The 17,669-nt window shown below is 41.4% G+C and overlaps 1 protein-coding gene across 1 annotated transcript in view; it reads left to right on the forward strand.

Annotated features, from left to right (window-relative positions):
• ARMC2 (armadillo repeat containing 2) overlaps positions 1 to 17,669 on the forward strand; it is a 109,890-nt gene that overhangs the window by 61,555 nt on the left and 30,666 nt on the right. Inside the window, exons 11-12 of the mRNA XM_059401162.1 lie at positions 11,176 to 11,321; positions 16,524 to 16,623. Coding sequence (XP_059257145.1) covers positions 11,176 to 11,321; positions 16,524 to 16,623 — 246 coding nt within the window. The remainder of the gene's footprint in view (positions 1 to 11,175; positions 11,322 to 16,523; positions 16,624 to 17,669) is intronic.

The following is a 17,669-nucleotide window of genomic DNA, read 5'->3' on the forward strand; positions in this document are numbered from 1 at the left end:
AGAAAAAGAAAGGCCAAGTAAAACTCAAAGCCCCCTACAGGACAGTAACGGATTGCATCACCCCAGGAGGTGACCGACAGAAGCAGGGATTTGTCAGTGTCCTGGAATGGATTATCAGGAGGTGTCAGGGCTCCTCTCTGATTTCTGAGGCTAACATTGGGAAGGTTGTAACACAGGAAAATGGCTGGAGTCGCCTCCATCAGAAAGTCTGCTGTCGTCTCCTTCATGCCCCGTACCAGGGGAATGGAGAAGACCTTCTGTATAATTCATCATCACAACCAACCCCTGATTCCTCTAGTGTCTCTTTTGTCCTCTGGTGTTTCGAGAACACCATGCAGGAAGCTGCTTTACTGTTATTGAAGAAAATCTCAAGGTATCACATTTGCAGTTAGGTCATTTATAGATATATAATGTAACTGGTAAGACCCAGATTGTCTTGAACTAACATTCCTATGTTTTTATTCCTTTGTATTCCCAACCTTTCTTCTTTACAGCCTGCCTCATTTGATTTTGAGTTCAATCCTTAGAGAAGTATATTCTTACCCTGCTTCAGATACATCTTTGAAGTTAGACTGTTTTGCAACACCCAGATACCATGGTTTTATTTCCCTCCCTACCTCTCCTGCCGGGCTCACTTCTTGAGGTCTGCAACCGTCCCCCAGAGGGCCCTTCTGATCCTAATCTTTCCCCCTCCTTTGCTCAGTACATCTCCCATGTCATCTTCTTCCTTTTTCTAAGAGGACATTTCTCAGTGATGTCGGTCACCCTGGCCCTCGTCACTCCCTGCTCCATTCCTTCACCTTGGCTTGAGTTTGGGGAAAAGGAAAGTGAATTAAGCAAAGAGAGATGAGTCAGACATTATGAGCCTAGATGGTTCAGAAAATGATATTATTACCATGAGAAATTAGAGAGTTATACAAGGAACTGATTTGGTGAGAGGAGGAAATTACATAACTAATCTTCATTGAAAACTTGAAGATGCCGGCAGAAGAGCCAAGTGGGGCGGTCCGGTAAGTGACTGGAATTAGAGACTAGTGCTTAGCAGAGACAGTAAAGCTAAGAAAACAGATGTAGGGTCATCTGCATGGAGGCAATAGTTGAAGTCAAGAAAGCAATGCAGCTACTCAAGGGGAGAATATAGAAAGATTCTAGAGGAGGGCTGAGAACAGATTCTATGAAATGGCCAAATTTGTAGAATGTGAAAAAAACAAGTAGCCAGAAAATGAAGAAAGGACAATGTATAGGAGAGCAGAGATCTTAAAAGCACGGATTGGATTGGTCAGCTTTGGCTAATGCTGTGGATGGTACCCATGGGAAGAGGACTTCTGCTCCTTTGTGTGGAGAAGTTTGAGCAGGCGGGCGGGATGGAGTCATGCTGCTAGTGGTCCATGTTCTCTTTGAAGCTTGCCTGAGTTTTTATCTCTGCGTCTTTAAATTAAAAGGTGTTCTGGTACAGTTGATTTTTAAAAAGCATTTCTAAGCCTAGCATAAAGTCCCTGCTTTGACTGATCTGAATTTGCTGCTGTATTCTGTGTCCCACTCCTCCTCTACCGCATCTTCGAGAGCCCGATGGTCCATTTGGCTTCTTACCTGCTATCGAGACAGGGCTCCCTAGTGAAGAGGGGAAAGGCCCGAGCTGGCCTTTCAGCTCTGCCCCCGGCAGTGCTTCTCAGTCTCTGAGCCTTCCTTCCTTCATCTTTCAACGACCAGCTGAGGGGTGCCTGGGTGGCTCAGTCGGTTGAGCATCTGGTTGATTTTGGCTCAGGTCATGAGATCAAGCCCCAAGTTGGGTTCTGGGCTCAGTTTGGAGTCTGCTTGAGATTCTCTCCCTCTCCCTGTGCCCCTCCCCCAGCTTGTGCACAGGTACTCTCTCTCTCTACCCCTCAAGTAAGTAAATAAATAAAATCTCTTTAAAAAAAAAAAAAAAAAAGGGCCCCTCTTTTTTTTTTTTTTTTTTTTTTTTTTTTTAAGATTTCATTTATTTATTTAACAGAGATAGAGAGCACACACAGGGAGCAAGGGCAGAGGTAGACTTGATTCCAGGACCCTGGGATCATGACCTGACCTGAGGTAGACTTGATTCCAGGACCCTGGGATCATGACCTGAGCTGACTTTACTGAGTCACCCAGATGAAGGACCATCTTCATGAGTAGTTGGGAAAATTAAATGAACTGACCTATGAAAGCACTACAGAATAGGACATGGCCCACAGCTGGTACAAGCTGGCATTCAGCAGAAATTTGTATTAAACAAAGTAAGATCAGAGTTACCAAAACCTGAAGCTTCAAAGAACCATTTCTTCTGAGGAGAAAAAAAGTTAAGCACAAGAAATTAAGGTGACAGAGTTAGAGGTGAATCTCAAATGTAGGATCTTTTTCATTTTTCTGTCTTTGAGAATGTATGTGGAGAACCATACTGAATAGAAACTAAAATTGGAAGGGGGTATTGTATCAGCAGCTTGGGATTCTGGGTACTTAATGGAGCCCAAGTCTCAGAGCCAACTGTTCCCGCTTCAAGATTCTGGGAAAAAATTTTTTTTAAAGATTTTATTTATTTATTTGACAGACAGAGATCACAAGCATGCAAAGAGGCAGGCAGAGAGAGAGAGAGAGGGAAGCAGGCTTCCCGCTGATCAGAGAGCCTGATGCAGGGCTCAATCCGAGGACCCTGAGATCATGACCCAAGCTGAAGGCAGAGGCTTTAGCCCACTGAGCCACCCAGGTGCCCCAAGATTCTGGGAAATTTAAGAGATGCCTTTGACTAAAGTCTGGAGATTCAATGAAGCAGTGATATACCTTATATTAGTAATTAACAACTGTACAGTTTAAATCTTTCTTTAGTTACATTTTGTAGTTTTAAAATGTAGAGATTAATACATATTTAGGTAGTTAATTATTATGAGTGTGCAGACTTAAGTAGGAAAGTATGTTAACTCCCTTTCTCTGGCTTACCCTTGCCTATGGGAAGCCTACCTCTCAGACCATAAAATCAGAACCAAGGCAATAACTTCTACCTGATGGAAACTTTCTCTGGCTGTTGGAGGAAATAAATTGCATACCTATGAGAGCAAATATTCCCATAGTTATATTTCTTAAATTCTTTTTTAAAAATATTTCTTAAATTCTTCTAATTTTATTGGAGATTTGATGATTAAGCAGAAAAAAAATTAGGGGCACCTGGCTGGCTCAGTTGGTTAAGCATCTGCCTTCAGCTCAGGTCATGATCCCAGGGTCCCAGAATTGAGCCCCGCATCAGCAAAGAGCCTGCTTCTCCATCTTCCCCTCTCCCTGCTTGTTTTTTTTTTTCTCTCTCTCAAATAAAAAAAAAAAAATCTTTAAAAAATAAACAAAAAATATTTTTAAAGCATCTTTTTTGAAGATTTTGTTTGAATAGGAAATGAGGTCATTTATTTTCTTGTTGTTTTAATTGCATATACTTTCTAATACAGTGAAATGCCCAGGTCTTATATGTTTGATGAGTTTTGACAAAAACATCCAGCTATGTAATCCACACCCCTATCAAAATGCAGAAGAGTTCTATCACTCCAGAAATTTCCTTCCTCCTCTTTCCAATTAATTCCCACTCTCCTTCCCCACAAAGGGAAACTTTTTTTTTTTTTTTTTATCCCTTTTACCATAGATAAGTGCTGCCTGTTCTGGAATTTAAAATAAATGGAACATACAGTGTGTGCTTTTTTGTGTCTGGCTTTTTTTTTTTTTTTTTTGTAACTTTTATTTTGAACTAAGTATAGGTTCACAAGATGTTGCAAAAATAGTACAGAAAGGTCCTGTGTCCCCATCATCCAGTTTCTCCCAATGGTGACATCTTACATAACTACAGCACATTATTAAAACCAGCAAATTGTACAATGTTGCTGACTAGAGTACTATTTCTGGCTCATTTTGCTTATAGTATATTGTTTTTGAGATGGGATACAACTTTCTTGGTCCTAATCTTTGGTATTGGTTCTTAGGCTTGCTAATTTTGTAATGATACACTTGTTAGTGGGCAGGGGACCGCTATTTGCTAAGTAGGAAGCTTCTTTTCTGGAAGGAATAGCGGTATAGTTCTATAGCTAAGAACTTCCTCACCCAGCTAGCATGAGAGAGTAGGCAATCAGAGCTCTGGCTCTTCCTCTCCACGTCTCCTCCCCTTCCTGGGAAGGGCCTGTGAACAGGTAACTCATGTTCCCCTCGAACTTTCTAGGGATGGCATATCTAAAGATCTGGGGAGACTCAGACACCCCAGACATATAATGTAATGCCTTGGGTTTTGAACTTGGAAATAAGAGAGAAACAAAGGCAAATGGGTGGGGGAGAAGATGATCACCACATTGAAAGCTGTAATTTATAGAGGAAGCAGGCTGCCATTCTCATCCTGAACCCCTGGATTAGACATGCCCCCCCCCATCACAAGATGCTTCTGCCCCAGGAGGAGCAAGGAAGAGAACCTCATACTCCGCAGTCAGGAAGTGAGGAACGATGGTGGCCAGGAGTATCATGATTAAGAATATCTCTTCACAAGGAGCCTCAAGCATTGGGAAGTAAATTTTCCTATGCCTGTTGTTTCCAGGGAGAGACATTTTCTTCTTAATTGCTGTCATGACCGTTCAACCTCGTCTCTTCGTTGTAGACGAATTAGTTGTGGCAATAAAGAAATGTCAGTGACTTTAACATGGAATCGGAGAAAATCGGTGTTAGTACTTGGTAGTTCTCGGTATTATGTTATCTTTCTCAGACTCATTTCCCTCCCGCAGGAGCTGGAGAGTAACGAACAGAGGCAAGTATGGAAGAGAGTCCCAGAATAGGGCTCTGGGGGTCTGAGGAGGACAGAACCATTTCCTGCGGAAGTAGGACCCCATAGTAGGAAGGTGCCAAATGGGCTCCACGGCCAGGCGCCAAGCATTATAAAGGATTATGAGTTAATATTAATTTCATATGCATAGATCTTAACTCCAATAAATTGCTTAGGAATTTAGGGTGCTAGCTTAGGAATTTCCTGGGTACGGTGGCATCTTGTCGTTGCTCCCTCTCGTCTCAGCCAGAACTGTATGAACCATCCATGAGACAATACGAAACTCCTCCAGTTACCACAGAGGCTCTGGTTTGGGCATATATGTGGTCGCACATGGGCACAGATCCAGAAAATGAGTGCACTTTTATTAATAGAGGGAGATGGTTTTGCTGAGGTTGGAAAATGGTGTGGCTTTGGTTCTTAAATCATTTGACACTGTTTGCGGTCTCTGGTGGCTGTATTCATTCTTTCACATCATCAGTGGGAAGTGAAGCATTTTGCAGTTGGCAGTGAGGATGAGATAAAGCTCGAGGGATTTTGGTTATGGATGTTCCAGATGATTGAGAAATAAAGTGAATGCTTTTAGAGACAGCCAAGTGGAACGGAGGAGACAAGAGACAAGGAATCAATCAGAGCTTAGAATGCCCACCTACCTGGTGGCTGGTGGACTTTCTGAGACTCGGTTTCCTCATCTGAAAAGTGGGACTCATAATACCTTTCTTGTCTGCCTCATGGCCCTGATTTAGGGAGCAAATGAGATCAAGTTTACAGGGTAGCTCTATAAACCATAAAGCGGCTCAAATTCTTTCCATAATCACATTCAATGTATAAAAGTAAATAAAACTGAATCCTCGTGCTGAGTTTGGGAAAGGAAAACATAATAACTTGCAGACTATTGATGGTGCGGTTTTTAATTGCACTATGTTCCAGAGGTTTCTTTGAAAGCTGGTTTTCTGAAATTGGGAAAATGTTCCTCCAAGGAACAATATCATGATTGATGGTGACGTTCTTAGGCTAGCCAAAAAAGACTGCTTAACTTGTAATGCACTGAACTAGGAGTTCTAAGGTGAGCTGTGAGCTCCAAGCCCTTAGTGCTCTGGGGCAGCTCTGGTGGCTGAATGCCTTCTAGGGCAGAAGCTGGTGGGCTCCCTGGAGACTGAGGATTCTGACAGAGGAAAAATGCAAAGGGAAGAGAGAGGGCCAGCCACTCTGGAAATGAGCAGTGTGCAGAGGCTCAAATCAACCACTTTGCGCCCATCCTGCCTTGCACCCATCCCACTGCAGTAGAACATGCCGGAATGGGGCCCCAGCTGCCGGGCTTGTTTTGCCATCCTTAAGTCTCATGATATCGATCAGGAGGGTCTCATATTTTAAGACAACGATTTCTTGCATCTGCTAAGGTTTTTCTTTTCTTTTTCTTTTTTTTTAAGGATTCATTTGCTTATTTGGCAGAGAGAGACAGCAAGAGAGGGAACACAAGCAGGGCGAGTAGGAAAGGGAGAAACAGGCAGGGAGCCCGACTCAGGGCTGGATCCCAGGACCCTGGGATCATGACCTGAGCCAAAGGCAGACGCTTAATGACTGAGCCGCCCAGACACCACAGGTTTTTTAATTAATAGTTGAAAACACAATCAGAGATCAATAACTAAATGCCTATAATCAATCTAAAAAAAAAAAAAACAGATGCTTTTTAATTCTAATTTTGCTATACTAAAATGATGTTTATAAATTATAAAAGCCTTGATGAATTATCTAATCACTTCTCAGTATAATTCTTCCCTTTATAATGCATCTCCCAGTGTTGAGGATGCAGTGAGAACTTTCAAAGCTAGGGTTTTTGTCAAACTCTTCGGACATTTTTGCTTAGAAATTCTGATTGAAGGTGGGGCCCAGTACCTCTTGTGACCAAGGAAATTTGGGGACCCAGAAAGAAGAAGCTGCCTCAGCAAAAAGATGAGCACCACAAAGTTCTACAGTGTAGCTTGGTCTGTTTTCAGGAGCAGATTAATAACCAGAATCCCACCACAATGCTTCTTTCTTGGCTTATACCGAAAATGAAGGGTGATGCCTCAGACATCCTCTAACAGCTGCTAAGAAGCAAGGACACCAAAATTCCCATCAGCCATCTTTGTAAATGATCAGTTCGGTATTTTCTTTTCTCTTCTTCCCTCTACTGGCCTCGCTGCCCCACGCAGTCATGCATTAGGAGATGGGAAAAAAAAAAAAGAGACATGCTTTTTCTTTTTCTTTTTTTTTTTTTTAAGATTTTTATTTACTTATTTGACAGACAGAGATCACAATCAGGCAGAGAGGCAGGCAGAGAGAGAGAGGAGAAAGCAGGCTCCCCACTGAGCAGAGGGGAGCTCAACCCCAGGACCCTGGGATCACTATCTGAGCCAAAGGCAGAGGCTTTAACCCACTGAGCCACCCAGGGGCCCCAGAAACATGCTTTTCTGTTTTTTCTTTCTTGGTGGGATGACACGTGGAAACTGCTCCAGAGAGCCCTTTGGAAGCTCAACAGACATCGATAAAATCATCTAACCCGCATTTCTTCTTCGGTCCTAAAGGATTTGAGACGATTTAAAAGTTTATAGACAGTAAAACAGAAAAGTACATAACTAAGCAGAGTTAGAAACCATATAAATTCGAATGGAAAGTTAAGAGCCCTGTCCACTTCTGCAAGCTTAAAGCTTGGACTTTGGTGAACTCCTGCTTTGGGGGCAGGCCCAGTGGGTGGGCTTTCCTGGCGGGGAGGGGGAGGGCAGGAAAACTCATTTGTGATTTCCGCAAATGTATCTCTGTTAAAAGTGGGAGCAAGGTTGCAAGTTAAGTGGGTTGACTAGAAATTCGTCTTTACTGTTACCACAGTATTTAACGAGACTCTCCTCCTACCGATCTTTATACATTTTTCCCAGAAAACAGCCCCTTGTCTGTGCTTGGCAGTCAGAACCCCCCTCCCGTCCACCCCCGCAGTGAGATTCCTGGCTCTCAGCCCGCCTCTCAAAATGGGGAGCCTGCTAGGCTGCCTCAGCCTGGTGACCTCCTCCTGATCCCCAGCCCTCAGGGCTTTAAGCTCAGGCCTCTTCTAACCAACACCCGCCCCCACCCCCCACGCCCGCCCTTTCTTGCCAGAGGCTTCTTAAAGGAGAAAGTCCTTTTCTGCTCCCTTGTCCCTTCCTTTCCTCCTCCTCCTCTTTTTCTTCTTCTTCTTTATTTTTTTTTTTTAAGATTTTATTTATTTATTTGACAGAGAGAACACAAGCGGAGAAGGGCAGTTGGAGAGAGAGAAGCAAACACCCCACAGAGCAGGGAGCCGGAAGCAGGACTTGATCCCAGGACCCTGGGATCATGACCTGAGCCAAAGGCAGGTGCTTAACCAACTGAGCCACCCAGGCGCCCTGTTTTAACTTTTTGTAATGAGATGAGAAAAATAGTAGAAAGAGAGGAAAAAACCGAGGTCGAAACAAGAAAATAAAACCTCCTGAGAGCTCTACCATCCCTTTTGCTGAGAGGGTGCCTTGCCAGACTGTGGGGAGCAAAAGGATGGTTGTAGATTGAAGTCCCCAATCCGTGAAGCCGTGGGAACCAGGGAAGAGGGCGGGTTTCTGTGTGTGGTGTTTCGAATGGGTATTGCACGGCCTCCGGCTGCCTGACTTCAGGTCAGGATTCACAAGGGCATCTGGGCTCTTTGGACTCCTGGTGCGGACACTTGTGAGTCATTCCTGGGATTGATGTAATCCAGTTGCACTTGACCACCGAGCTGTCTCTAGAGAAGGAGAACAGGTAGAGCCAGGGTCAGATGATGAGAATTTTCCACGTTATGGTGGCGATGGCCTGAAAAGCCTAAAATGACGTATTAGCCTTCCCAGAAGACCATTCCTTAGCTGGGAAACCGTGCTTTAGACCCACAGTTAAGTAGAATGCTCGAGAAGTTTGTTTTCCCCTCCGATATTTTGGATGCTGAAGCTTTCGGGAGTAATTTACTGAATTGCTATATAATGGAACTGACTTCAAAAGACCCGAACACATTTACTTGAAACATTATTTTTATTTTCTCTGCTTTTAAGGGAGTCAGTTATATTTATCTTGCTGTGGTGACAAAGGAAAAGTAATCAAACATATGTATCTTAATTGTTTTTAAAGTTGATTAATGATGGCCATAATGAAGCTTTATATTTACATAAGGCTTTACAGTACACAGAGACATTGTTACATGTTTCCATTGTCTACTCACAACCACACCAGGAGGGGAGCAGAGACCGTAGCTGCTTTTCACAGGTGAGAAAGTGGGAGAAGAGGAACGCTGAGTGGGGGCCGCAGTCACGTCACCAGAGAGAGATTTAAGACTCGAATCTCTGTCATCTGACTCGAAGGCCCGTGATCCCTCTTCTGCATTTTGGGTGTAAAGTCGCACAACACCGAGAGGGGAGCCTTGATGATGTTTGACTCCTGTTAGGTGATGGAGATTGGCAATGCCCTTCCCACATCTCGTCTTGTCGAATCCTCACAACTCCAGGGAGCTGGCACCATGCCCACTTTTCTGAGGAGAAAACGGTTCCCTGGGAGGTTCACTTGCTAATCGAGGCTAGTAGATGCTGGGGCTGGGGTTTGACCAGGTGTCCAGATCCTGAGCTGACTCTCTCTTTTTTTTTTTTTTTTCAGATTAAAAAAAATATATTTTTTTAGATTTTATTTATTTATTTGACAGGGCTCATAAGTAGGCAGAGAGGCAGGCAGAGAGAGAGAGAGGAGGAAGTAGGCTCCCTGCTGAGCAGAGAGCCCCATGCAGGCTCGATCACAGGACCCTGGGATCATGACCAGAGCCAAAGGCAGAGGCTTTAACCCACTGAGCCACCCAGGCACCCCTGAGCGGACTCTTTTTCACCAAGAGCCTGCCTCATCCTGTTCCATGAGGAAAGAGCACACTAAGTGTCGAAAGTATTAGAGAACTGAAACATTGGTTTTTCTGACCTTTACCTTTAGTAAATTGGATTTATGGGATTGTTCTCTACTTTTTTTCACAGATTTGTTTACTTATTTTATTTATTTATTTTTAAAGATGTATTTATTTATTTATTTATTTGACACAGAGAGAGAGAGAGAGAGGGATCACACAAGCAGGGGGAGAGACAGGCAGAGGGAGAGGGAGAATAGGGAACCCAATGCAGGGCTTAATCCCAGAACCCTGGGGTCATGACCTGAGCCAAAGACAGAGGCTTACGGACTGAGCCACCCAGGCAACCTGTTTACTTATTTCAGAGAGAGAGGGAGAAAGCAGGGGGATGGGCAGAGAGAGAAAATCTCTAGCAGGCTCCCCACTGAGCTGAGTGTGGAACCCCACATGGGGCTTGATCTCATGACTCTGAGGTCATTACCTGAGACAAAACCAAGAGGCAGATGCTTAACTGACTGAACCTCCCAGGCGCCCCATTCTCTTCTCCACTTTCAGACAAAGATAGCTTTCCTGAGCATTTTTTACAAAATAAGACAAATTTGGGGGTGCCTGGGTGGTTCAGTTTGTTAATCGTCTGCCTTTGGCTCAGATCATAATCCTGGGGTCCTGGCATCTAGTCCATGTCGGGCTCCTGGCCCAGTGGGGAATCTGCTTCTGCTTCTCCTTTTCCCTCTGCCCCCTTCCCTGTTCATTCTGTTTCTCTCAAATAAATAAATAAATAATTTTTTTTTAAAAAAAGACAAAATTTCAAGAAATCAGTACTTGTCTCTTGGAAGAGAATGAAACTAACAGTCTTAAATCTCCTTTGGCCAGGGATGCCTGGGTGGCTCTGTCCATTAAGCATCTGCCTCCAGCTCAGGTCATGATCCCAGGGTCCTGGGATAGAGTCCCACACCGGGCTCCCTGCTAGGCGGGGATACTGCTTCTCCTTCTGCCTGCTGCTCCCCCTGTTTGCGCTCTCTCTCTCTCTGACAAATAAAATAAATAAAATCTTTTAAAAAATATCCTTTGGCCAGAACATTATTTGATGCTACTCTTAAACCTATAGAATGAGAGGTTTCTAATCTGTGGAACTGATGTGTCATGTCTCAGGGTAAAGTGAAAGTCTTATGAGAGACAGCTAACACACCCAGATGATGATTACTTAACCCTAGGGTTTTGGTGTACTAATTGCTTATTAATATGAACTTCTCATTCTTTGCCTTAGAACCAAAGTAGGCTTTCTTTGCAATCTTTTTTTTTTTTTTTTTAATTCATGCCATTTGTCCTCAGGCCCATGTTGTCTGGTAGGAGATGCCTAACAGGGGCTTGCTTGGTTTTACTACTGATTTAATGAAGCTTGTAGGATGAATTTTGTGGTACGGATTTGTGTTACTGTATTTTCCAATTAAAAAACCAAAATGGCGCAAACACGCTTTTGTCCTAGATGACGGCTACACTGAGAAACTTGGTTGATTCACCACCAGCAAGAAGTAAGTTGCTGAGCATCGGGGCCCTTCCCCAGCTCTGCTCGGTGATGGGACAGTACATGGCTGACAAGGATGTCTGCACCAATATTGCCAGAATATTCAGGTAGGTGGACTAGGAAAATGAAGTAACCTTAAACAAATGCTAAGGCTTAAATTTGGGGTTATCTTTAATATTTGTGTGTGTGCAGCTTGCAAGGAATCCTATTTTTGCTTCTTACTTCCCCCAGCAAAAAAAAAAAAAAAAAATCTAGTGGTCCATGTTCAAAATAAATGATGTAAAACTAATGACCCCATTTCCCGTTTATTCCTAATGTGATTCTAAACTCATCCATTGTAAGTCACCTTAGTTCTTTGGTGAGTTGTGAGTTATCCTGGGGTTTTTACAGGATAAACAAAAATTCCTCTTAGCTTATTGGAGATCAAGAACTATATTACAAAACATGATGAACTTTCTAGTATACTTGGAAATAGCACTTAAGGACTATAATTCAGAAAGGGCAGCATTGCTTAGAAAGTCTGATCTGACCTGATTATTTGATTTCACTTGTGCGACTGAATTTGGGCTCATATACTCACTTGTCATGTTTACACTTCAAGCCAGAAGTGAGGACCGTCGGCATCCAGGTCGCTTCAAAGCAAGATGTTAAATTTCAGAACTGTCTTTAAATTATGCATTTATATTTCCTCTCTCACTGCTCCTTGCCCATGTTTTTACATAATTATCATTCTCAAGAGACCTGGGCCTTTTTAAACTTCACTGTAGTTGTTTAGTAAAATAGAACATTCTCTGAAGACCCATCGGTAACTGACCCTGGGATGAGGATGGGAGTCCAGATTTGATTTTTTTAGCCCTGTGCTTTCCCTTCTGGGTACTTAGCACTCCCATTTTTGAAACACTATAAAATCCTACATTTTGGTTTTATATCTGGTGGCGTGCAGGGATTCAATTTAATTTTTTTCCCATATGGCTAGTCAGTTGTCCCAGCACCTTTTATCAAATATACCATTCTCCCCAACTCCTCCCCCGCCCCACCGGTGATTCTAAGAGCTTCGTTATTCAAACACAAGATTCCATATACTTGTAGGCCTGTTTATGGGCATTCTGGCCCATCCTCAGATCAGTACTGCACTGTCTCTACTGTTATAGATTAAAGTCTTGCTATAAGACTTGCTTGCTATAAGATAAGATGAATCCTGGGGTGCCTGGATGGCTCAGTGGGTTAAAGCCTCTGCCTTCGGCTCAGGTCATGATCCCAGGGTTCTGGAATCAGGCCCCGCATCAGGCTCTCTGCTCAGCAGGGAGCCTGCTTCCTCCTTTCTCTCCGCCTGATTCTCTGTGATCTCAGTCTGTCAAATAAATAAATAAAATCTTAAAAAAAAAAAAAAAAGATAAGATGAATCCCTCACCCCTTTTCTCCTTTAAGATCCAATTCTTCCCTCTTTCTCAAGAGTTGGAGAATCAGCTAAGGTTTGTGGTAGGAACTTTAGGGTTTTTCTTGGAATAACACTGGGTATGTAGAGCAACTGGGATGCAAGTGAAGAGAACGGACACATTTATGATACAGAGTCTTCTACCAATAAACATTTATGATGTTTTCTTTTATATCTTCCCATAAAATTTTATAATTTTCTCCAAAAAGATTTTGTACATCTTTTATTAGATTTATCCCTTCATGGCTTTTGCTGCAACTATGAATACAGTCTTTTAAACATATATATATATATATATTTAAGATTTTATTTATTTATTTGACAGACAGAGATCACAAGTAGGCAGAGAAGTAGGCAGAGAAAGAGAGGAGGAAGCAGGCTCCCTGCTGAGCAGAGAGCCTGATGCGGGGCTCGATCCCAGGACCCTGGGATCATGACCTGAGCTGAAGGCAGAGGCTTTAACCCACTGAGCCACCCAGGCTCCCCTAAACATATTTTTAAAGGGGATTAAGAAGTACAAATTTCTATTTATAAAATAAGTCACAGGGAAGAAAAGTACAGCACAGGGAATATAGTCAATAATTTCATAATAACTTTGTATGGAGACAGGTAATGACTACACTTACGGTCAACATGTTATAAATGTATAGAATGTTGAATGACTATGTCATATACCTGAAATTAACATAGTAGCACATGCGGACTATATAATACGTGTATAAAATACTTCCTAATAGGTTGTTGCTGGTTTATATAAATAGTATTGATGTTTGCTTATTAATCTTTACCAAGGAATCTTGAAATTTAGGGCCAAGAGTTAGTCTGTAGATTTTCTTGGATTTTCTAGACAATTTGTCTGCAAATAAAAATAATTTGTTATTTTTCCCCCAATTATTACGATTCTTTCCTGCTGTCCCACCTCTTCCTTACCACCTCGCTCAGGATGTCCCATTGAAAGCTGTAAGAGTGTTGGCCCTGCTGCCTTGCTCCTGACTTCAAAGGAAATATTTTTGTGGTTTTACCAATTAAAAGTAATATTTATTGTAGGTTTTTGTCTATACCCTTCAGAAGGCTAGGGAAGAATTTTCTCACACTAATGGATGTTAAATTTTCTAGAATGCTTGCCCTGAATCTATTTTGATTATGTGGATTTTCTTTTTTTAGTTCATTAATATAGTAGATCACAGATTAGTAGATTTTCTCATGTTAAGCCACTATATACGTGCTAAGTTTAACTGGCTAATATTTTATTCAAGATTTTTCATCTGTGAGTTAGATTAGCCTGTACTTTTCCTTTTTCATATTGTCCTTGTCTGGTTTTAGTATCAAAGTTTATTCCAGCCTCATAAAATGAGTTGTGAAATATTCCCACTTTTTTTCTTTCCTAAAAGAATTTGTGAAAATGAAACTTACCTATTTCTTGAAAAAATTGTAGAACTTGTTTGAAAATCTATTTTGTCCTGGTAGGTGTGTCTGCATATTCATGTGTGATCGTCACTAACTACTGATTCACTTTCTTTAATGGTTATATATTTGTTGTATTCTCTATTTGTACTGGGGTTAGTTTCAGAAAGTTATATTTTTATAGGAATCTGTCCATTTTATCTAAGTTTTCAAACAACATGAAGTCATTCCAAATATTATCTTATTATCCTTATAATCTCTGTTGCATTTTGAATCATGTCCCCTTTTATTCTTTAACTAATAATATTTACTACTACTATTATTTTTTTTAAGATTTTATTTGTTTATTTGACAGAGAGGGAGATCACAAGTAGGCAGAGAGGCAAGCAGACAGAAGGGGGGAAACAGGCTCCCTGCCGAGCAGCGAGCCTGATGTGGGGCTCGATCCCAGGACCCTGAGATCATGACCCAAGCTGAAGGCAGATGCTTAACCCACTGAGCCACATAGGCACCCCTACTACTAATATTATTTAAGAAATACTTAGATAACGGCTATCAAGTGCCGGGCAGTGTTCTGAGCACTTTCCAAATATGAAATTATTTATTCCTTATAACAACTTTAAAGGTGGGTACTATCCTTATTGTCTTCATTTCATATATAAGGAAACTGAGTCATGCAGAGGCTTAGTACTGTTCTCAGTATCACACAGTTGGAAATCAAACCAGGCCATCTGTCTGGCTCTGGAAGCCGTATATTTAAGCATTAGGTCACGCTGACTCTGCATTGTTTATACTGATTTTCACTCCTTTTGATTGCATATGATGTTTCTCCTTTTTTTCTGGGTCAGTCTTGCCAAAGGTTTGCTAATGTTAATAATTTTGGTAAAGTATCAGCAGATTTCTTGATCCAATCCATTCATTGTATGTTTGTTTTCTATTATATTCCTTCTGTCCTCATCTGTATCAACACTTTTCTTCTACTGCCTTTGGGTATATTATATTTTTCTTCTATTTTAGTTAGAAATTTCATTCCTTTTTTAAAATCCTTCTGAAGACTAGAAATTTTCTTTTAAATGGTGCCAAAAAGCATTTCCTTTAAATGCTTTAAATGGTGTATCTCACAAAGTTTGATTTGTGGGTTGTTTTTTTTTTTTCAGTTATTCGGATCTCCGTGTTTTATTTTTAAACCTTTTATTTTTAAATGTGTTTATTTTAAACATGTTTCTTCGTCCCATAAGTTATGTTTTTAAGTTTTCAAAAGTAAGTTTTCTAAGATATGTATTCTTTTTTAAAAATTATTTTTATTAACATATAATGTATTATTAGCCCCAGGGGTACAGGTCTGTGAATTGCCAGACTTACATACTTCACAGCATTCACCGTAGCCCATACCCTCCCCAGTGTCCCTAACCCAACCACCCTTTCCATAACTCCCCCTCTCCCCAGCAACCCTCAGTTTGTTTTGTGAGATTAAGACTCTCTTATGGTTTGTCTCCCTCCCAATGTCAGCTTGTTTCATTTTTTCCTTCCCTGCCCCCCAAATCACCAACCCTGCCTCTCAAATTCCTCATGTCAGAGAGATCATATAATAATTATCTTTCTCATGTCAGAGAGATCATATAATAATTGTCTTTCTCTGACTGACTTATTTTGCTCAGCTTAATACCCTCTAGTTCCATCCACATTGTTGCAAATGGCAACATTTCATTTCTTTTGATGGCTGCATAGTATTCCATTGTATATATGTACCACATCTTCTTTATCCATTCATAAGATATGTATTCTTACGTTGATTTCCTAACTTAATTGTTCTTTGACCAGAGAATATAAGCTCGAAGACACTTCTCTGAAAATTTACTGAGACTTGTTAATGGCCTCGTACAAGGTCACGTTTTTACAATATTGATGATGTTTTACCTATTAATCTATCACTTAATGAGAGATTTAGGAACATCTCCCAAGTTGATATAGGTTTGTCAGTACTGCCTTGTGGTTTTTGGTTGGTTGCTTGTTTGCATGCCTTCAAAATTTTGAAGCTGTTTTCAAGGCTTTTAACTTTCAGGACATTTTGCCTCTTATCGCTGTATCACTATTGAACAGTTCAACATTTGTTTCTTATGGGTCCCAGGGGATTCAGTGGTTGGTATCTAAACAGAATTTGTGTAAATTTCTTAGCTTGTGTTTTCTGAACCACATGTATGGTGTAAATTCACACTGAATACATGTATCAGAGACTTTGGGTTTCTCTTTTTCGAAGGATCCCCCCTGGCCCCCACCTCCATGCCCCCAGAGACGAGAGCAGACAGCAAGCCTCCTTGTGTCTTCTCTGGACTGGCGTGCGGAGTATTTCTAGCCTCTTTTTCAGGCACGAGCAACCCTTTGAACATCTGCATTTGGAGTAACCATATGTATATTTGAACTTAATGAGAAAAAAAGTTTATTTTTATTTTCCCATTTGGCATTTCTGCAGCAAACTTACTTCTTACCATGACTGCTGTGTAGCCTTGGCCAACTACTCCAGATGTTACGCCTTGTTTTTGAAACTGATAAACAAATACCAGAAGAAACAGGTCAGTTCTTCATGCATATAATTCTTCAGAATGTCTTTGTATTGGTGTGTTCTTGTGAGCTCATGTTGGGTAGTTTTATGTTTTGAAGGTACCAGTTTCTTTGAGAAACTTCCATCTGATGTGTTCATGGGCAGACCAAGGAGACTATTACTTGTAGGAGCTGAAGAGGGAGTAGTTTGAGGCAGAAAGGTCTACAACAGGATGGTTGATATAGTAAGATTCCTGGTTTAGGAAAGAGGGTCGGTGCACAGTGTCGTTCCTCCCAGTGATTTATAGACCCTTACTTGAGAATCCTCTTGGGGTGGGATGGGCGTCATTTCCAGGCCCCATCCTCAGCCTGCTGAGTCACATGGGTGGGGAGAGGCCTGGCCATCTGCACTTCAATGAGCACCGCTGGAACCTCTGATGCAAAGTACAGTTTGGGAACCCTGACAATGCGTAGACTCTAAAGATTCTCCTAGCCCTGAAATTCTTTAGTTCTTTGACACTTTAGTATTTAGAAGATGAAATTCTTCCAAAGTAAGGTAAATATCAGAAAAAAAATAATTTGGGGTTAATGGATCAGGTAAAAGTGTATAAATAGTTGTTTAAAAGAAGGAAGAAGTCACAAATGACCCCACCTTCATAAAATCATAATAGTACAAACATTAAGGTTTATTATAAGTTCTTGAATATTCATTAAATGCAGTTTATTTTTATTCAGCTTTATAAATGCTTAAGGTGACATCAGCTCTTTAGTGAGACTTTTTTTTTTAAGATTTTATTTATTTATTTGACAGAGAGAGATCACAAATAGGCAGAGAGGCAGGCAGAGAGAGAGAGAGGAGGAAGCAGGCTCCCTGCTGAGCAGAGAGCCTGATGCGGGACTCGATCCCAGGACCCTGAGATCATGACCTGAGCTGAAGGCAGCGGCTTAACCCACTGAGCCACCCAGTGGCTTTTAAGCCACCCAGTTGTTCTTTTAAACAACTATATATACACTTTTACCTGCCCCTAGTGAGACATTTTATACATGAACACAATATATATTCATTTCAAATATGGTA

Source organism: Mustela nigripes, chromosome 5 (genome assembly GCF_022355385.1).
Source record: "Mustela nigripes isolate SB6536 chromosome 5, MUSNIG.SB6536, whole genome shotgun sequence".
Lineage (NCBI taxonomy): Eukaryota > Metazoa > Chordata > Mammalia > Carnivora > Mustelidae > Mustela > Mustela nigripes.